At 43.7% G+C, this 22,268-nt stretch overlaps 1 protein-coding gene across 1 annotated transcript in view; it reads left to right on the top strand.

Moving 5' to 3' along the window:
- The first annotated feature begins 702 nt into the window (after positions 1-702).
- The window catches only part of Rragd (Ras related GTP binding D), a 37,346-nt gene continuing 15,780 nt past the window's right edge, over positions 703-22,268 (top strand). The window contains exons 1-3 of the mRNA XM_063233218.1: positions 703-1,099; positions 15,456-15,751; positions 21,842-22,041. Of these exons, the coding sequence (XP_063089288.1) occupies positions 955-1,099; positions 15,456-15,751; positions 21,842-22,041 (641 nt within the window). The 5' untranslated portion in view covers positions 703-954. The remainder of the gene's footprint in view (positions 1,100-15,455; positions 15,752-21,841; positions 22,042-22,268) is intronic.

Below are 22,268 nucleotides of genomic sequence, written 5' to 3'. Positions count from 1 at the left end.
GCAGAATTATTATTTAGTCTTGGCAGCCACAGAGACATGTGATTTCTTCACAAATATTTACATCACCTATTTAAAAATATTCTTGGTGGGAAGTACTCTGAGCCATAAAAGGCACATTAAAAGGCAATTGCTATGGAGACTGCACCGCCGCTGTGCTTTTGCTTGAGTTCGTTTCCTGGGGTACTTGAGCATCCACAGGGTGTCCCCAGCATGTTGTTCTGTGTTGAGGCCTTGGGCCTGCACTGTTGGGGGGCAGCCCACTTGGGAGTGGAACCCCACCTATTCCAGAATTGAAAGCAGGAAGCTGTCTCCCAAGGTAGGGGCGCAGCGGCTGAGCGTGCGGCGGGCTGGGTGGCTTCCCAAGGCGCGCACTCCCTCCTCCCCTCCCCCAGCTCTGCCGCCTGTGTCGAGACCACGTGCAGTAGCCGCGCGTGGGGGCCCCCAGCGCGCACTCGCGGCGGGTGACAGCGCCGCGTCTCGGGGGGCCCGGCTCGGCGCCAGTATGGATGTGAGCATGTTCGGGTGGGCGGCAGTGCCGCGCCACCCCGCGTGCCTGGGGGTGTGTGGCCCGGCGCCCGGCGAGCGGTGCCTGCGGCCGGGCGGGCGGGCGAGCGAGCGCGCGCGCACCCGTGCGGAGTGTGTGTGAGTGTGTGACAGTGTGTGTCAGGTGACTCGGGTCACGCAGTCTCTCCCTCTCCCTCCTCGGGGAGGAACTGCGCTCCGGCCGAGTCCTCCGCCGGCGGGCGGGGAGGGGAGCGGAGGGGGCTCCCGGGGCGCTGGGGGCCGCCCGCCGCGGGGGGACGCGCGCCCCCCGCCGCCGCCGCCTACCGCGAGGCTCCAGACAAAACCCCGATTCACAAGTAGGTTGCGGGCGGCTGGCGAGGAGTGGCTCGGCCCGCACCCGGGACCCCAGCCGCCCCGGCCCCGGCGCCGGCCCGCCGGCCGGGGGTCGCGATGAGCCAGGTGCTGGGGAAGCCGCAGCCGCAGAACGAGGACGACGACGACGAGGAGGAGGAGGACGAGCTGGTGGGGCTAGCGGACTACGGGGACGGCCCCGACTCCTCCGACGCCGATCTGGACAGCGGGGCGGAGGAGGGAGGTGAGCGCCGCCCCCGCCCGCGCCCTTCCGCCCCTCCGGTCTTCCCGCCCCGCCGGGCCGCGCGCGGGCGGCCGGCCGGCTTGGAGAGGGTCGGGGGAGCTGACTGCGGGGCTGCAGGGGGACACCCGAGAGGCGCGCTCGAGCTGCGAAATGGGGAGCCCGGGGCTGCAGGCCCGGGGAGGGGACCAGGGTCGGCGGGGAAGGAGGAGGTGGAGGAGTCCGGGCGGGAGAAACGCGCGCTTTTCTGCCCCCGCCTTCGCCGCGAGGTCTGCGCGGGGTCCGCGGGGTGAGGAGAGGGGGTGACCTCTGGCTCGCCCCAGGACGTCTCTGAACGTTGCTGTTTCAACGGGGGTCAAATGTCGTGGCTAAAAAAGGCAGCGGGCGGCGCGTGACTGGCAGGGGCGCAGGCAGCTGCGGGTGTCAGTCTCGCCCCGCGTGGCCGCGGGAGTCATCCTGGGGCGCCGCGTGCGGGGACCCGCGTGCGGGTGGGTGGACGGCGCGCCCAGGAGATAAGGGAGTCGCCGAGTGACCGAGGGTTTCCCGGGAACCCGGCGAACGCGGTTGTTAGGACTCCTTATCTGTGCTCAGTGTTACCAACCAGCTGGGCACGGCAGTGCCTGGCCGGGAGTGAGCGCGGGGCGGGGGAATTCTTTGCCTCTGAAGCAAACTGTTTTCCTGTTCAAGAAGCCGGTTTTAGTAATCGTTTAGCCTGTGGGGCTTCCTACATTTTATTCTTAAGACCTACGGGAGCTGAGAGCTTTTTTTAGATTCCAGAAAGAGTAATCCTGATTTTCCTCAAAAGCAAGCAAAAGATCTGTAAGGTCACTTGAAAAGGTCAGCAGAATGCGTGTGTTACACGGGACATTCTCAGAGGAACTGTATGCATCCTAGAGAAGTGACTAATGTTTCACATCGAAGAACTTATGTGAAGGATGAAAGTACCTTTGTAATTTGATTTTTAAGAACTTCTATTGAGATTTCATTTAGCTTGTTTTAAGTTCTCTGTACAAAGTCTTTACCCGAGGACACTGTAAGCACTACTTCTAGTGAATCTAAAAGAGAATAAAGTTAACTAAGCGTGAGCATGGCAGATGAGAAAGCAGCTTTTCAAGTCACTTTTTTTTTTTTTCCTAGCGTCTTCTCTTCTGGGATTATTTGTGCTGATTCTCATTAGTTTAAACTGCTGTGTGCACCTGAGCATTTGTCTTCTGCACTCCCCCTAATTGGTCCCACTGTTAAGCACTCGGCCACATTTTTGTAGATAAAGGCTTTTAATCCTTTTGTTGGACTCTCTAGGGCTACCTTTCCTAATTGAATTATTCGGTTGCTTATTATTCAAATTGCATTTGTTAGCTCCTCCCAAATTCTTAGACGACTTCTGAGAGGGAGAGAGGCAGAATGGAAATGTATTTGCAAGGCATTTGAAATGGTAGATGCACAATAGGGTGGTTTGCCGAGAGAGAGAGAGAGAGAGAGAGAGAGAGAGAGAGAGAGAGAGAGAGAGAGAGAGAGAGCGCGAGAGAGCGAGAGAGCGCAACTGTGCGTGGGGGGAGAGTAATTTGATATTGTTGGGGGAGGGGGCAAAGAGATTCCAGGAAATGTACTAGATGTTTGTTTATTCTGCAGCTCTCCAAGGGGGCACTTTTAAAATTTGATTTGGGGACTTGAAGTGAAATTTCAGCCCTGTCTGAGGGGTCGGATTCCCTGAACAAAGGCTTCCCCAGAGCTCAGACTTGGAGGCTCCCTTCTGCTGCTAACCTAAAGGCAGACCTGCCTGTAACTGATGTTTTGATGGCTTCAGTAATAAAATTCTCCCACGTGAGTTCTTGAGATCAGCCTGGAATCTTGCTATAAAAGGATTGAGTATATTTATGTAGTCAGAGGAGCAACACATCAGTATTTGCCCTGGCAAACATTACTGAAGCCTAATCTCCTTCCACCTAAGTCTGCTATGGTTAGACGGACTGTTTGTAAGATGTCCTCTAATATCTTTGGGCCACTGTTCTTTCCAGGTTCCCCTAGCTTTGATGTGGAGAGTTAGGGCTTGATGCAGAATCTGAGAATATTTGTTTTCTACAGCAGTGGACAGGCTCCTTGGTCAGTTCCAGCAGGGATTGTCCCTGTTATTCTGGCTGATAAAGGGAGCTGGGATTAAGAAAGGGGAGGCTGGAAGTTGTGACTTCCCTTCCAGTATCCTGCAGAAGGTGGTTTGACACATGGCATTATAAACCTGTCTTATTTTTAGTAAAATTTACCTTTGCCTTCTTTTGAACTTAGGAAATGAAATGTGAAAAACAAGGACTTACTTATTCTGAAAAAAGATAGATGTAGTGTACTTTGAGCCATGAGCAAAACATTTCTCTATGGACTGCTTCTCCTCCTTCCTCTTCTAAGCAGATTTGGTTTAGTGCCTGTTCTTGGCTGAGACCTGGGACTTTTCCTAGGAGGTTCAAAAATCCATCCTGGGTAGGAGGTGGGGATTTTGGGAATGGGATGCAGGACCAGTTGGCATCACCAGTTAAATTGCAAGGCAACTTGTCAGGAGCTGTGCAAAAGAATGTTGTCTGAAGGTGGATAATACCATTTTCATTTCTCTCATCTCTAAGACTTATAAAGAAACCTCCGATCTTATTTTTAAACCAAGTGTCTTGTAAGTTTCACCACGTTGTGCAAAGTTTGAAAATGTAGTGCAGTTAAGGTGAAACTTAAATTGCACTTCTCTGGCTTCTACGCCATGTTTTATTCATGAATAGCAGGAGTGTTCTCAGGCACTTCAGTCCTGTTAAGGACAGATTTCAGCACTTCTCAACCTGCTTTCATTGTAGTTAATCACAGAATCTCACCCTAACCCCATATTGCAAATAAAATCCCCCCCCCCACAAAGAGTCAATCATTGAGCCATTAATAACCACAGCATTGGCTGGGGATTTAGTTCAGTGGCATAAGTGCCTGCCTGGCAAGCGTAAGGTCATGAGTTCCATCCCTGATACAAAAAAAAACCCAACCCACAACATTAGTCTGTGTTGTGGTTCAGTAAGTAGAGCAGCATGCCCAAGGCCTGGATCCAGTCCTCAAGCAACGTTCCCTATCCAACTGTGCTATAAATGATTATTACTTTTAACTTTAAATCTTTAGCAAATTACTGTGCCTTAAAAACTGTAACCATAAGCAATTAAAAGTGGGGTGTGTGTGTGTGTGTGTGTGTGTGTGTGTGTGTGTTGCTAGGGCTCCAACCCAGGTCTTGAGCATGCTAGAGGATCACTACCATTGAGCTATATCCCCAGCCCAATAGATCATATTTAAGCATGTGGAGAACCTGGAGTTTGGCCCAGAGTACAAAAGAATTTAATCAGAAAGTATTTCCCCCCAGAATCCAAGTTTTAAGAGTTGTAATAGTCTCACTAAGTTTGATTTATGTTTTCACAGCAGCAGACATGTCACTTAAAGAGTCTGAGAAAGTAATAGCTAAAGGTGGTTACTGGAGGCACAAAAGAGATCCAGGTCAGCAGGTGATATTCTTACAGGGTGTACAGGTGGTGAATTCAGCTGTTGTCATCTACTAACCCTTAGCTTTTCCCCCCTTAACACATACACACGCACACACTTTTTTCAGACTGTGCTGGGATTTGAACTTAGAGCCTCCAACATGCCAAGGAAGAATTCCTTACCGTGGAGCTACATACCCAGTCCTTTCTTAAAATAATTTAACAATTAATATTAGTGAATTCTTCTCATCATTTCTTGAGAATAAGGAGAGATTGTTGCCCTTTTGATATTGACACTGGTTGAGAGATGGCAGGGGACTTTTCTGAAGCTGCATCATGTAAGTGAAAATTAGAAGAGGGTCAAGTGTGTGGAAATTAAAATTCTTTGTCCTTAAAGTGTTGGGTTGACTACAGGCATGGCCACAGCTAATCTCTTGAATTTCCTTCTGGCTTTATGCCTGTGACACGGAAGAGCTGGGATAGATAGAACTACCAGAATAGTTAAGATGTGACCTGTGCTTGCTTTGGCAGCATATATACTAAAGCAGGAACAATACAGAGATTAGCGTGGCCCTTGTACAATACTGATAGGCAAATTAATTCTTTAAGATGTGACCAGAGTCACACCTTAATCAAGTGCTTGCTCTACTATGTGTATTTATAGAACATTTTTCTGAGATGGTTTTATTTTTATTATTATTATTATTATTTTTGTCTTTTTCGGTTTTTATTGGTACCAGGGATCGAACTCACGACCGCCTGCTTGCAAGGCAAGCACTTATGCCGCTGAGCTAAATCCTCAGCCCCTAAAAAAATTTTATTTAAAGAAAAAAAGCGGTAAAGGGGTTTTTCTGCGATGTTTTGATAACATTCAGTGATTCAGAGTCAGAGAAGCCCACTTCTCTACTTTCTCTAATTGTTCTAATTACTCTCTCTAATTGTCCCTTCTTTTTTTTGGTAGTACTGGCAATTGATTTGAATCCAGGACCTTGTGCTTGGTAGGCAAGTTCTCTACCATTGAACTACAACCCATGCCTTTCTCTCCCTTGTCTTATATTAGAACATACACGGGGTTGTCTAATGCAACTCTGAGGCAGAAACAGGACATTCTGGACATTCTAAGGGCTTTGAGTTTGAAAGCTCATCTCTTCTGTTTGTCATAGTTTAGCCTCTGCTTTATTCCATCCTCCCCATCTCATACTAGTTCATGACAATTTCATTTCCTCCTATAGCCTCGTTGCTAATTTTTCTTTTTCTTTTTAAAATTTTTGTATCGTTTTAAAGTCGTCCTAAAATTCTTTCTCTGTCATAGCCTTAGAATTTTCTGGTGACAGTAGCTATCCCTTGTTCAACTATTAACACTGAAATAAATTTTTCACTATTGAATTAAATTATCGAAGATGTTAATCGACTTTCTCTTGCAGACCTCTGAGAAAGACCACAGCTCAGTACTCGAGGGCCACCTAAAGCAACCTGGAGTTGCTCTCAAAATGACTGCTGAAAAGTTTCCCCAGATCACTTTTCCTTTATTTCAAAAGCATTGGTAAACCAGAACCCAGTAGGGATGTCATTGAATATATATGTTTTTTTCTTTCTTTTTTTTCTTGATGCCAGCGATCAAACTCAGGACCTTGCACTTGCCAGGCAGGCACTTATGCCACTAAGCTAAATCCCCAACCCCTTGAATACATATGTTAAGAAAATGGTTGTATTGTGTTTTTTTTTAGTTGCCTACCAGTGTGATTTGAGAGGATTTTATAACGAGTTGGTCTTTGCTAATAATCAAAATCACTATCTTGCCTTTGAAAATTTTTTTGGTTGTCATTTCTATTCTAAGTAGTTGATCAAATGGATAGTGAATCTTAATGACTTTTGTATATTCTATTAGTAGTGTTATTGTTAGTCAATGGATTCATTCTGTTTTGGGGTTGAAATTTCTTGTTGAACAACTGGATCTCAAATATGTAAGTAGTTCCATTCACCAACAAACCTCTAGAAATTTAAAGAAGCCAAGATAATGTTGCAAATAGAAACAAACTGAGAGCCTCTCTGTAAAACCGTTAAGTATGTAGACCCCACATGCCTTTGTTGACTCCATAGAATACTAATGGCAGAAACAGTCTCCCTTCCCCTTCAAGTTGAGTGAGTCTCTCACTGTAGTCACATTCCACAAAAGATCCTGTCGTTGCCTAGGTGTGGGCTGAGGGAAAAAAAGAGAAAAAATGGCAAGTGTGTGTGTGTGTGTACATTGAGAGATTGGTAAATGAAGAAATTAAGATTTAGAGGCTAGGGGTTGTGAGTGGTCACCTATGGCTAGTAAATGGCAGAACTGGGACTTAGACCCAAGTGGGACACTAACTTGGCCGGCACTTTGTTGCTACCTATTTCTGATTTTTTTTTTTTTTTTTTTTTTTTTTTTTTTTGTCTTTTTGAGACATGGTATGCATTTCAAGCTGGCCTTGAGCTTACTTTGTAGCTTAGGCTGGTCTCGAACTCACAACAATCCTCCTGCCTCAACTTCCCAAGTGCTGGGATTACAGGCGTGAGACACCACGCTTGGCTATTTCTGATCCTTTCATGAAATCACCTCTGTTTTATTTTCCTGTTTGGGGACTGTTCAGTGGTGTCACCTCTCAGAGAACTTTGCTTAATTTGAATACCTCTCAGTTGTAACATGCCACAATTTATGGAGCCCATTTCATACACTGTTTCATTCCTAGAGAGATGCCTTGAATTTAGGAAGGCAGGGCCAGTGTGGTTAAGAGCTATGTGCAGAGGTACTTGGCTTTCAATGCCAGTTTTCCTGATTTCTGCTTCCTTTTTTGTTGTGAACATTCCCAACCCACAGATCAGCCAGGCAGTGGTCCCCAGATAACCATGTGCTCAAGGTGCTAATCCATTTCCTTCTCTATTTACAAGGCTTGTCAGGACTGGTTACTGGATAATTCCAGATTAAGAATTAGCCTGCAGGTGTTAAAGACTGATAATGGCCCAATTAGATGGCCCCTCCCCTTCCTGCCATTTCCTTGGGTGATTGAGTTTCTGCAGGGTCACAGTTTCACAGCTGGGCTGTTTGGGAAATCAGAGCTAGGTAAAAATGGTAAATTCTCTTTAGTGTCAGATAAATTTACCTGGACATAAAGCTGGCCCTTTTGATATCCAGTTCCAAGTGCTGATTTGGGCTAAAGTCAGGCATGACATTTATTTTTAAAACTTTGATTAATTTAACTTTAAATTCTGCTCTGTTCCTGTCAGTTAAATTATATAAACAGATGTCATTGGAGGTTTATGTTAAAGTGCTTATTGTGGTAAGACCTGAAGCCTTGTTTTTTTTTGTTTGTTTGTTTGTTTTTTGTTTTTGTTTGTTTTCTCTAGAACTGGAGATTAAATGCAGGGCCTTTGCACTGAGCTATACCCCTCACTTAAAAAAAATTTTATTTTCTAGGCAGATTCTCACTGAGTTGCAAAATTGCTTGAATTTGTAATCCTCCTGCCTTAGCCCTCCAGAGTGCTAGAATTACAGGCCCAGTTTTGTTTTGTTTTTACATTTGTACAGACTGTTTGCAAAACGATGTTTTTATAATCTATACTTTTTTTTGTACTGGGAATCAAACTCAGGACCTTATGCTTGCCAGACAGGTGCTATGCCTTGGAGGTATATCCCCAGCCCTCTACACTTTGTAGTTCACAGGCCATTGGACCCAAGTTTTAGACTAAAAGGAAAAAAAGCCCCTCTTTTTTTTTTTGTCTTTTTTTTTGTTTTTACTGGTACCAGGGATCGAACTCACGACTGCCTGCTTTCAAGGCAGGTGCTGATGCCGCTGAGCTAAATCCCCAGCCCCAAGCCCCTCTTATAATATACTGTTATTAGGACTGGAGATACAGCGAAATGGTGGAGCACTTGCCTACCATGTATGAGGCTCTGGGTTCCATCCTTAGCACCATAAGGTGAAAAAAGGAAAGAAGATGAAAAGAGAAAATACTATTAAAAATTTATAGAAAGGCAGAAGTCATTACCAATATCTAAACTCACTTTAAATGACTTTTTTCAGGCTTCACATACATGTGTCCTAACCCTGTATTAGTCTGTTTTGCGTTGCTATAGCAGAATACCTAATATTGGGTTCTTTATAAAGAAAAAAGGCTTCTGTGGCTCTCAGTCTTGGCAGCTGAAAGTCCAAGATCAGGCAGCCCCACCTGTTTGGTCGCTGATGCTCCCCCATCTCAGTTGTTTTAATGACATAGTAGACGAGCAACAGACAGGGAAATGGGGCCATCCATGTGGGGTGTCCTCGCTTTGTAACAGTCTCCTCTGTTAAGTGACTTGTTCCATGAGACCAGCATTCCTCCCTTCCGAGGGCAGTGGCTTCCGAGACTTAAGCATGTTTTATGAGGTCCTACTTAAAGGTTCTACCATACTTCTGACGTGAAACCTGCTGGACACACTGCAACCATGTCCAAACATAGCAAACAGAGAAAAATAGTAAAGAGCCACAATTGATATTTCCTAAATGCGAAGAAAAACAGTTAAAAATCAGTGAATGTACCATTATCCATAGGCCAAAATATGCTAGACATCTGCAGGTAAAGCATACTTTGTAGCCTATATGATTTTCCATAAACAAAAATTCATATATCCTCCTAATTACCCTTTTTTTGGTGCTGGAAATTGAACTCAGGACCTCACGCGTGCCAGGCAGGTCTTACATCACTGAGCTACATTGCCAGCCCCTCCTCCTCTGAGAAGCAAGAGCAAGACTATATTCTTTACATTTTTGGTCCATCCAGGCTACCACCCATTGGTTATTGCCACCCATACCCCGGATGGGTCTTCATTCAGCAAGTCAGTCATCTAAATGCACTTGGAACTGTGCTACCTAAACACCTAGATGTCTCTTATTTCAGTTAACTATCACACTGATGGTAGGGATGGTGTTGTATGTAGGGCAGATCCCTAGGATCTTGTGTGACTGAAACTTTGAGTCCATCAACTGGTACTTTGATGGAGACCTCGGCTTTTATATCTGAAACATAAATGCAATCAACTTGTGGATTAGAGATGATGCTGCGTACACTTCAGAGGCGGCTACTACATAGTAATTGCCAGCTGATGAGAGGCTGTTGTGGGTTGGCTTCAACTGCTAGGCAGTGTTCAAGGCTAAAATTCCTCCATGTCTTCAGCTTCAGCCAGCAAGATTAGGGGAAAGATCTTGAGGCATGGACTGCCTGAGCACCTCCAGCCTGGGTGCATCCTCACGTTCTCACCTCCCTTCTGAGGGCTTGATCCAGTTCTCATGGGAGCCACAGACCAGCATACACATGAGGCCCAACAAACCCACACATCTGCCCAGCGTCTTCCCTTTCACCACCTTGGTGAATGGGCTGTCAGGTCAGGAATCTGGGGCTTCTTTCACTTTTGTCCGTCCTATGGGGCATGGGTCTGAGCTTTTCATTGATCTATTCCTTCTGTGACTTGTTTCCATTCTTTCTCAGCGCGCTTGCAAGGAAGTAGAGTGTTTCTCATGACCGCACGCTTGCTAGGCAGGTGCTTATGCTGCTGAGCTAAATCCCCAGCAAGATTCAGATATTCTCAATGACTAGAATACCTAGCTAATTGAGCATCATTCTGTCTCTTCCTCTTGTCTCTGTTCTCCTATTGCTAAAGGATGGACTTTTTTCTCTGTGTCTGCATCCCTGGTACAGTGATGCTGGTAGGTGATCAGAGGACCTATACGACACCCCGTTTCAGCAATTGCCTCCAACCCGGTTGACACCTTTAGAGCCCTCTGGGGGCTGCCTTTCATATCGCTCATCTCATCTCATCATCTCATCTCATCACAGACCACCTGTATCTGGTGTCTGATTTTAGGTTTTTTAAAGATTTGCCCTGTGATTTCCCTTCCAGAGCAGCAGCCGTCCTTTATTGTCTTTCACTGTTTTCCCCTTTCTCAGGTTGCTCTTCCTGAGCTCAACCCATTGGGTGAGCTTCAAAAGGTGTTGGGGAGAGCTTAGCCTGCTCAGGACGTCAGCAGGTTGAGGATTTGCCTTCCTGGAGAGCGAGAGCGCTGCCTGCCCCTGCCACTCCCACTGCAGAGTGGGACCCTTTGGGGAACACTGAGCTACCTGCATTCTTTGGGCCCCTGGATGGGACCTTGAACCTTAGACTCAGGTTAGAAGTCTTGCTGTTCTACAGACCAATCTACTCAGGCTCTCTGGGGCTTACTAAATCGAGATTCTTTACAGGAAGGGAGGAGAGGATTACAGAGTTGGTCTTTGTCAGAAGTTCCTCTCTGATGTAAAAGGAACTTTTCCAGATCTACAGCAGTGGCTTACAATTTTTTTTGGACTATGGCTTACAATCAAAAACCTATTTAGGTTATAAACCAGTATCCACATATGTGTAAATAAACTCAAGAATTTTACCAAGCAATACAGTCTTTGCACTTACTAGTATTTTCTAGCGTCTTTAAAAAATATCTCTTGGTGGTTTAGTGCTGTTGCTGTTTAATGCCCGCTAGTTGATATTTATGGTAACAGATGTGTTCTGACTTAAGGTTTGGGAATCATGAGTATGATAAAAATCATGGGTATAAAATATTTGATTAGAAGATTCTACAGCTAACACGAGGCCATTTTGTAGAAAGCCTCCAGGAAAGTTCTGGTGAAAATGTTAATTTATAAAAAAAAAAAAAAAAAAGAAAATGTTGAAAATTTATGATATATGCAGATTAGCATTCAATGTGACAAGGAGAGCTGATTGGTTGCTAAGACTCTGGGTGAGTCCACTGCCACATACCAGCTGTATGACCTTGATGGTTTTCCTACCCGTGATTCCTTAGGTGTAAAATAGACCTGAACTCCTCACCAGCTAGGTGATTTGTAGAAGTGTCCAGAGCAGTTCCTGAACCCCCAGTGTATTTCCATACACCAGTCACATGTGATACAATGCACCCACAGAGGTCTAAATGGTCTCTGCAGAGTTGATGCTGATCTGCTGATCTGGACCACCATTTCCCAAATGTTTACGGTCCCGTGGTCTGGGCTTGAATTTGGCAGGCAGGGGAAAGAAAATAAATCCAGCCTGCTCCAAGAAGCCAAGAGACTGAAGTGTTTCCTGTCTTGGGGAGAGCCCCTGCCTCTGCCACTCCTGTTGTGATATCCATGTTGTTACAGCTGTGTATGTATTTCTCATTTGCTCTATGTTCATAAACTTGCTCACAACCACCCCCTCTTCACAGTGGTCTCCTTGGCTACCTCACTCCACCCCTTCCATTGTACCTCCCTGGATGATCTTGCTGCAGAGACTTAGAGACCCTGCTGGAGATAATAAAAACTGTACTCACACCCGGCAGTGTAAATTAGGAAGAATGATACTCATCAACCCATGCAGTTTCTCTTTAGCCTGTCTTTTTTTTTTTTTTTTTTTTTTTTTGTCTTTTTCCTTTTTATCGGTACTGGGGATCGAACTCACGACTGCCTGCTTGCAAGGCAGGTGCTTATGCCGCTGAGCTAAATCCCCAGCCCCTTTAGCCTGTCTTTTTCCTTTACCCCCTGCCCCTCTCCTTTTCTCACCCTTGTCTCACCCTCTCTCCATCTATCTTTCTATTTTGTAGGACTATGGATGGATCGCAGGAAAAGATGCACAGAGTAGGCTTGAACTTGTGATCTTCCTGTCTCAGCCTCTCTAGTGGCTAGGATTATAGGTATGCACCACCCAGGGCCTGTGACCTATTTTGAATTAATTTTTGTATATGGTGTAAAGTGTGGGTTGAAATTCTTTTTTCCCTTTTGCATATGGATGTTATATTATTCCAGCACCATTTGCTGAAAATGACTATCTCTTTCCTTGTCATTAGCTTTCTATCTTTGTCAAAACTCATTTGTCCATGTATGCATGGGTTTATTTTCTGGGTTTCCTGTTCTGTTCCACTGATCTGTTTATTTGTCTTTCTCTGAACATCATAATTGTTTAGACTACAAAGTTTCTCCAAGGTGGGAACTATGTTACATATATCTTTTTGTCCAGCCAAGATTTACGAAGATAATCTTTTAGAGAAAAAAATGTAGAGTTGACATCATTATTTTTTGTGTGTGTGTGTGTGTGTGTGCCAGGGGATCGAACTCATGACTGTGCACTTGCAAGGCAGGTGCTTATGCTGCTGAGCTAAATCTCCGGCCCTGACATCACAGTTTTTAAAGAGGGTTGATTTTATTTTTTTGTGGTACTAGGGATTGAACACAACCCTTTAAAATTTCTTAATTGGAGTGTCTAAGTTGCCCAGGCAGTGTTTGAACTTGTGATTCTTCTGTTTCAACCTCCCAGAGTGCTAGGATTGCAAGTTTGTGCACTAAGCACAGTTTCCACAATTACATGCTTATTTCCAAAATCTCTGTGGACTGTTTTCATATCTGCTCTTGCCCTAAAAGTGTTCTTCTTTCACAAATGTCATGTTTCTTATCTTGTAATATTTTAATTATACTTGAGAGATTGCTCTGATTCCATTATAAACACTGTTTGTACAGCTGTACATTCTTCTGCTTTTGAGTGTGTATTTTCTTTCCTAATGGTGGTATTTCCAGGTGTTTAGAACCTGAGGAAGTGACTGAAGGGAAGATGGTGTGCTTCCCCCGGGGATGGCGCTGTTTTCCGTGGACTGTAGTGAGAGAATAGTTGAAGTACGTGGATGCGTAGTGTGGGGCCCACTGGTCCTGGGCATCACTAGCCGCTGAGGCATTGCCTTCCTTCTCATCCCTAAACTCCCAAATTCACTGCCCTCACCTGGAAGATAACCTTATGCGTATGTGTATGTGCATGTATATTGGCGGGGGCAGGTTAGATGAGTGGGCAAGAGTGGACAGTTTACCTGCTTAGCTTTTCTCGCTGTGTTCTTCAAATAATGATCCTCTTCGTGTCCTTTCCTGTTGTGGGTCCCACCTTCTGCAGCAGAACCCTACCATTCAGAGCCAAGGACTGCATGTTCTGACTTCAGTCTGATCTTTGTGTTTAAGGGATTTTTCAATTTTCAGTTCTGAGTTCTTTTTGTTGCAAGCTCAGCTATCCATATTTTATTTATCTGTTTATTATGCATACATTTTCCATTATTCTTAGGAATTTAGTTTGAAAGGGAAGACTGTAACGTTATTAGTCTGATACTTTCCTTCCATGCCCTCCGTTTCAATTCAAGACCCTCCCTAACACCACTAGGCTGCTCTCCCTTTGCATCTATGAGATGTCCTAGCTTTTTTGGTCAAGCAGGAAGACTGCTTAGAAATTAAGTGGTTGTCCAGGACAAAAGAGGCTTGTGGAACTAACACTACATGTTCCAAATGAAGAAAAGAGTGAGCCCTGTAGGGTTCTGAACTTTTGCATCAGTTTCTACTCTTGTCCTTCTAGCATTTTTGGCAGAGAATTTTAGAGTTGAGGTTTTGTTACAGGGGAAGAGACCGACCTTTTGACCTTCCTGTGGTGATAACTATGTTTTGTTATCTGTGTTGTGCAGTTATGTTAGCTACTTGCCAGTGTGGTGATTGAGCACTCCCAGGAGTTATGAAACCAAGGAACTAAATCATTTTTATTGTGGTAAAATATACACAGTAGAAAATTTCTCATTGTAACCTTTTTTTTCTCTCTCTCTCTCTTTTTTTTTTTTTTTTTTTTTTTTGAGATAAGGTCTTGTTACCTAGTCCAGGAAGACCTTGAACTCACCACAATCATTCTGCCTTCACCTCCTGAGTTCTGGGATTACGGACTTGTACTACCATGCCCAGCTTTCATTTGAACCATTTTTGAGTGCACAAATTAAATTGGTGGCATTAAATATATTCACACTGGTATACATTCATCACCCTCATCCTCCTCCAGAAGTTTTTCGTACTCCCCTAATGGAAACTCTTGATCCATTAAATAATAACTCCTCATCTTCTCTCCTTCTAGGGCCTGAAAACCGCCATTCTATTTTCTGTATTTATGAATTTGATTACTCTAGGAACTTCACATAAGAAAGATGTGAATTTCCATTATTTGTTTATTTGTTTATTGTGATTGAACCCAGGGTCTTATGCATGCTGGGCAAGCATGCTCTACAACGAGGTAAATTCTCAGCCCCTTTCAAATTTTTGTCACTAGGTTTCTAAATTGCATAGGTTAGTCTTGACTGTGAAATCCTCCTGAGCAGATGGATTACAGGCATGTACCACTATGCCTACCTCTGAATTTCCGGTTTTGACTTGTTTAAGATAACTTAAATAACTGTATATGGTTAGTAGCTGTCTTTCTGGTTGGTGCAGGACTAAAGCCAGGGTTGGCCTGGAAGAGGTTTGTCCCTCACAAAATTTGCATCTACTTTCTGATGTGGTCTAAATCTGATGCATCTAGACCAGTCCCATTTTGTAGGCATTTATGATCTGTGAAGGCACTGACCAGGAGAGGCGAACTGAGAGAGCTGTAATTCAGATGCACGAGTATTTCTGTAGCACGTGGAGACTCTGAGGATGATGTAGAGGACAGTGCTCCAGAAGGCTGGACATTCTGCATTTTTCCGTGGAGTCTGCTCCAGGAAATTTCTGCTCTTCATATTCCAGAGTCCCTGCTTGGGCTGTGCGTGTCCTCCGGGATACACATCCTCTTGGGATGCCTCTACCCCTGTGAGGATGACATAGGCATTGAAACAGCATTTTCTCAGTGTTTTTCGGTGTTTCGCACTTCCTAGAGCTGTCCCCTCCGTGAGTGGGTGGTAGAATCACCATTCCCTGTATTTGGAAGAGGAGCATCATCTGTGAGTCATAAATCACATTCGAGGTGGAAGTGAAACTCCTCTAATTAACCGCTGTGAAAAGGACTCACCCTCATTCTTGTTTTGTGGTTTCTCCAGTTCTGGACTTCAGTGATCCCTTCAGCTCTGAGGTGAAGCCAAGAATCCTGCTCATGGGCCTGAGAAGAAGCGGCAAGTCTTCTATTCAGAAAGTTGTCTTTCACAAAATGTCTCCCAACGAAACACTGTTCTTGGAGAGTACTAACAAGATATGCCGGGAGGACGTTTCCAACAGCTCCTTTGTCAATTTTCAGATTTGGGACTTCCCAGGACAGATTGACTTTTTTGATCCCACGTTTGACTATGAGATGATCTTCAGAGGAACTGGAGCACTAATATTTGTCATCGACTCCCAGGTACAGCTCCCAAATCTCGAGGGTTTGACAGCCACATATCCCCAATAGAGGCAGCACCTCACCCTACTTGTTTATTATGGTTTCTGTTGGGATTTTAAATCTAGCACAAGTCTTTTACCAAACAGAGGTTTCTTAAGCTTCTCAGGCATAGTAAGGGAGAAAAGGCTTCCTTCATCCATCCCTCACCAAGAGCCAGCTGACTGTCACGGAACTCTGTCCACCTCCTCAGATTAGAGACCTGGGAAACCTCACAGGTGGTAGGCACTGTCCAGGCTGAGGACAGCAAATATGTGGCATCCCCCACAGGTATCCTTGACAGACATCTCCAAAATGTACTTCCTAATCATGTTAAAAGCTGTACCAGGCTAGGTATAGTGGTGTGCACCTGTAATTCCAGCACTTGCAAGGCTGAGGCAGAAGGATCGCTGAGTTTAAAAGTAGCCTGAACTATAATAGGGAGACCCTGCCTCAAAAAACCATACAAAACAAAAAAACTCTGTAGCTTAGAAAGATGAATTTCTCAGACACTCTTATATACAGGTTCTCTACAAAAAAAAAAAAAAAAAAAAAAAACCCACAAAAAACAACTTCACATTTAAAAATGTTACTATTTCTTATTGAGATAAAGGACTAGATAGAAATTTTTCCTTTGCACCAAATAATAATTATTACTAATGTACAACTGAAAACTGATAAAATAAGATAATTTTATAGGTGACTTTTAAAAAGCAAAATTGGAGATATCTCTTATTTTAAAAGGAATAAAATCTGAAACAGAATTTCAAATTAATAGGGGATTAACAATGGTTAATATATTACATATTGTTATCTTCAAAATAGTTGCTCAGATTACAAGATATAGACATGAAAAATTGATCAAACAATGCGAGCACAAACCATTCTTTTCATTGAACTAATAGAAATTAGTAGTATAATTGTCTTTTATTTTATATATGTGTATATTTTTTCCCATCTTTCTTTTCTCTTTTCCCCCATCTCAGTTGTTCTTTCCTGTTGAGCAGTTTTTTCCCCTTTCACTTTCACAGATTCTGTTGTACTTTTTTTTTTGTACCAGGGATCAAACTTTCAACCTCATGCTTGCTGGGCAGGCACTGTGCTGCTTAGTTTTATCCCTAGTCCAATTGTACATTTTGGATCTTACTTTCTGTTTTAGTTTTTTACACTAGGGAGACAATCCAATGTTTGCATTTGTGAGTATGATTTATTTTACTTATGAGTATGGCCTCAAGTTGCATCCATTTATCTCTAAGAGCCTCAAGTTTATCCTTCTTTATAGACTTAATAGACATTTACCAGGTGTTCCACCCCACAACATCAACATACACATTCTTAGCTACACATGGGGTGTTCTCTAAAATAGACCACATAGGGGCTGGGGATTTAGCTCAGCGGCCAAAGTGCCTACCTGGTAGGTGCACAGTCGTGAGTTCTATCCCCAGTACCAAAAAAAAACGCAAAAAAATAAAAAACAAACCACAGAACATGCTTAAGTAAATGCAAAGGAATTGAAATTATCTCATGCTTATTATCTGACCATTGTGCAGTAAAATTGGAAATTAATAGCAAAAGGATCAATGCACTAAAATATCTTCCAAAAAGATAGATAGCAGGGTGTGGTGGCAAATACCTATTCCAGCTACTTTGGAGACTGAGCAGGAAGGATTGTGCATTCAAGGCCAGCCTGGGCAACTTAGGGAGGCCTTGTGTTGATGAAAGGGAGAAGGATGTAGCTTTTAGTGTATAGCATGTGCAAGGCCCTGGGTTCAGTCTCCAGTACTACAAAGGAAAAAAACGATGGATAATTAACGTTTTTCTGCTTAATTTATGTATCTGTGCTTAAATAAGACAGGATTTGGAGCAGTTCTTTCTGTATTTTTGGTTGTATAGACATAAGCACTGAGAAACTGTATTCACATAAATTAGCAGCTTGCTTACTTATTTATTTTGTGATCGGAATCCAACTCATGATCTTGCACTTGCAAGGCAGGTGCTATGCCTCTGAGCTATAGCCCCAGCTAGTAGCATTTGTTACAGTGTTTCTCTAATTATTTAAAATATTTCCAGTTCTATCCCCTACATTACTCAGGTTTCTATACAAAAATTCTTTTAGTAATTTTCTATTGACTGTTCGAGTCCTGTTTAAGTCCTCCTTCAGCACTGTTGGAAACAGAGAGATGGGAATCCCTTGGCTGAGTGGAGAGTCTTGTTCCCCAGCCATTAGTCATTCTCTTTATCAGATTCACCTTAGCTTTGCCCTGGCTGTTTGTTGTCTGGGTTTTTATAACCTGGGGCCTTTCTCTTGTAGTTGGGGAGGTGGAAACGGCAGCAGGATCACAGGCGCATCTCAGGCAGATCAGTTTTAGGGAGGGTGTTTGTAGCAGGACTGGGCCACTGGTACTCTATAAACATTCCTAGAAAGTGGTCATGACTCATCCTAGACTGTAGGCTCCTCCAGAGTCTCCTTTGCAGTTGTGGGGGAATAAAAGACGTCTTCCAGGTGTGTACTAAACCAGCTCTGACATTTAAGTCTTGATGGTTCCCTGAAACTATACACCTGCAATTAGGTCAGCCAGCTGCTGGCACGCATGACCCCTTTCTGAACATCAGTCCCTTGGAGGGTGTTAGGGAGGAGGGTTATGGAGACTGTTAGCAATCATGGTCCTGAGCCCATACTTGGGTAGGTAATAGTCTGAGAAGACTGCCCGCTTATGCCTCACAGAATTTGGAACTAGGTACCTATTTATGTAACATACTAATGAAACTTTCAATGAAGCCTTTCAGTTTCAAGAGGCTGCGCTGTGTAGCTGTGGGAGCTTGGTGTAGGTTAGAATGGGTTCTTTCTTGCCATTTGTAGTGAAAGTACAGAGGCGGACACATTAAATCCAGTGCCTGATCCATGAACAGCATTTCTTACTTCTTTGGACCACCCAGCAATGCATGTGTTGGGTGGGTATACTGTAGATCCTGCATCTGTCCAGGGCCTGCTGCCAGCAGCTGCTTCCCTGGTTATCCCACTTGTACCAACCTGTTTTTGGCCCATCTGTGGTGTTGGCAGTATCCCTGCCCTCCTGTCTCCATATGCCAGCACCATAAATCTGGGGAGCCTTCAGGGAGTGGAAAGGGAGTGCACACACTCCAGGGAGGGGCTGCTCTGCAGATGTCACCTCCTCTAAGCTCCATTTACTCTGTGAATCACTTGGCACTGTAAGTTATTTAGGTAGCAAGTGTCGTAGTTCTGCCTGTGAGTAAGCAGATTCCAACCAGATGATTCGTCATTTTAAGATAATGTCTTAGTAAATGCTAAAACACTATTGTACTTGCATAGCAATTTTTAAATGAAATTCCAATTTCCAATGTAAATCTACTTTAGGTGTTTGTAGTATGGCTGTCATTTGGTTAAAATAGGTATACTTGCCTATTTTTAGACTGCAACTGTAATTTGGTTTTAATTTGACCTGAACATGATAAAGGAGACCTTCCATCTGGGTTGGTAAAATATGTATCCTGTTTTAAAACTAAAACAAAACTGCTTTTCTTTTTTTTTTTTTAAGCTGTAAGAGGAAAGTATGAGAATTGAGAAATTGGTCTTTTCGTTACATTTGAGAAATGAGTAGGAGGTCTGGGAATGTAACAGTACGGGACACTTGCCTAAAATGCAGAGGCCATAGGTTCAATTCCAACCACTGCAAAGCAAAAACAATAGGAAAAACATTGTTAAGCATTTACTAAAAGTAAATAATAATGTGAAAAGCAGTTTCAGAGATACCCACTACTTTCCTTGTTGGAAGCACTGAAAATTGTGTCTGTAGAAATCTTTACATGATGTGATTACCAGCACTAAAAGGAAAAGCATGGTTCAGGAAAGTGCCTCAGCGGCACCTGAGTGTCCTTTCCTTTAATTTTAAGCAGTGCTTTTTGTTCTGATGTCTCATGTTTATATATTTTGCCCGTGAATTCTGCACAGTTAGAAGACTGCCAGATAAATATGTCCCCAAGGAGAAAATGTGTCCTCACACAGTGCTGAGAAATAACAAAAATGAAAGCGCAAGTGGTTGCCTGGGAGCTACATGTATGATGCCCCTGCCACGCTGCAGAGAACACAGAATGAACCCCATTTCCTGAAACCACTACATACTTGTGTTTGGATCCCAGAGTCCACCTGCTCTGTGTTCATGGTGGTTGTGACCTGCTTATGATTCCTAGATCTAATTTCAGAGTAGAGACTAGGGGAGTGTATTTTTCTTCCATTTCTGTTTGTCACTGAAGGAGGTCACAATCACTGTGGAAAGAATCCCTGTGTTCTAATGAATCAAGCATTTTCTTCGTCTTTTTGCAGTGCTGGATATTGTTTGCTAGGCAATTGTGCTCCTACTAAGCTACATTCCCTTTGTGCTATTTTGTTCTTTCTCATGTCATTTTTAGGTGCTCTGTGTGTGTATGTGAGTGTGTATGTGCACACATACATGTCCATGCCCTGGGGATTAAAACCAAAGCCTTCACACTAAGCTGCATATCAAGAGCTTTTTTATTTTGAGACAGAGTCTTGCTCAGTTTCCTAGACTGGACTCAAATTTGCAACCTTCCAGTCTCAGTCTTGCAGAATGCTTGGATTAAAGGCCTGTGCCACTGTGTGTGGCTTAGGTCTACATGTTTATTAATTTAGTTTGTAGAATAGGATGCCAAAAAAATCCTGTTATATTAACTTCCTTTATTTTCATAGTTGGAGTCATAATCAACTGGTGGGAGATCCAAGAGTGGTGGTAGTTAAGTCCTTTAAATTTCTTACAACAGATACCTTTCCTACTTTTGCTATAAAAACAAGGCCTACCCACCCTCTTTAAACTAGCGAACAACTCAAGAGATCTGGCAACACCAGGTGTTGGTGAGGGTCCAGAGCATTAGGCACTATCCAACACTGTCAGGTTACATTTAAGGTACTCGGAGTTAGGACTGACAAGTAGGCCCTGGGGTAAACCGTATGTACCTGAGATACACATTACCACTTTATAATAAATGCTTGGAAACATTGGAATATCCTTTAACAAGCAAATATGTGACACATTGTAGACCATCCATAAAATGAAATTCCAGAATCCTTAAAAGGAATTATTAGAGTTACACAGCTCAACGTAGATAAATCTCCCTGATATAATGTTGAACCAAAAAGGCATACATACAAACTCGATATTTATGTGAAACTGTAAACAGTGTAAAACAATAGTGTGTTGTTTGAGGATGTGTGGTGCAGATAAATGAGGGTGAACAAGCACAAAAGTTGGGCAGTTTGCCTCTGGAGGATGAGAATAGAGGGATAGGCTGGTTTGGGAGAAATACACTTCACTTTGGGTTAGTGGATTCACAGGTGTTTATAATATTGTATGTGTGTAGGAAAGCTTCCTCTTGCATTGTTTCAAGTAATTCCTCTCCTACACTATGGGTCAACAAACTTTCTGTAATGGGCTAGATGGCAAAATATCTGCAGCTTTGCAGACTGTGCTGTCTCTGAGGAGCAGCCACAGAGGAAAACTACTCAGCTGTGCCATTGTGGCAGGAAAGCACCCTTAGACAGTGTGCAAGCCACTGAGTGTGGCTGCGTTCCAATATAACTTCCTTACAAAAACCAGGCCGGGCCCTGTGGACCATGGTTTGCTGACTTCTCTAAACTGAGGTTCTTAAAACTGTTCCTTTGGTTGCTTCCCCATCTTCCTAGTGACCCCTCTCATGTCTCCATCTTAATCAGTCACACAGACAGTAAGAGACTCAGAACGCGGGAGGACCTGTCCTAGGTAGTAGGAGGTCAGTTTCTCTTCCTGAAACGGCAACTCTACTGTGTACAGCTGCCATTGGCTTAAATTATGACTGCATTTCGTTAGCTTTTCCTTCTCTATGTTAAAAAAAAAACAACTGGCTTTCACACTTGACTTTTATAAAGCCAGATTTTAGGGGGAAGTTTTGTGGAGTACTTCACTTGGTGGTGGGGGTGGTAGCCTTGTGATTTTCAGCAGAGTGCATGTGGAAGGCTCTGGAAGCAAAGCCGTCTCCTCTCACAGGCCTTGCCTTTGTTCCCAGGATGACTACATGGAAGCCCTGGCCAGGCTCCATCTCACAGTGACCAGGGCCTATAAGGTGAACACTGACATCAACTTTGAGGTATTTATTCATAAAGTGGATGGTCTGTCAGATGACCACAAGATTGAAACCCAAAGAGACATTCACCAGAGGGCAAATGATGACCTTGCGGATGCTGGATTAGAAAAAATTCACCTCAGGTAAGAACAGAAGTCTCCTAAGGATCCCAGTAAAAGATGGGAAAAAAGCAGCTGTGGGCCCTAGGTCACCTTGGTAAGCTTGGCATGGGTACTAATTTACCTTGTTTATCTGCTTGTGCTGTAGACAGTAGGATAGGATTTAGGGGGAACCAGTGGTGGCTTTTCTGAGATAAGGTCTTATAGTTTAGTCTGGTTTTGAACTCCCTATTTAGCTCAGACTGGCCTTG

This window comes from Cavia porcellus, unplaced genomic scaffold (genome assembly GCF_034190915.1).
Source record: "Cavia porcellus strain 051 isolate PalLab524CR breed Dunkin Hartley unplaced genomic scaffold, mCavPor4.1 scaffold_22, whole genome shotgun sequence".
NCBI lineage: Eukaryota > Metazoa > Chordata > Mammalia > Rodentia > Caviidae > Cavia > Cavia porcellus.
Note: the sequence above shows the minus strand (reverse complement) of the source record. Positions and strands in the feature narration are given on the sequence as shown.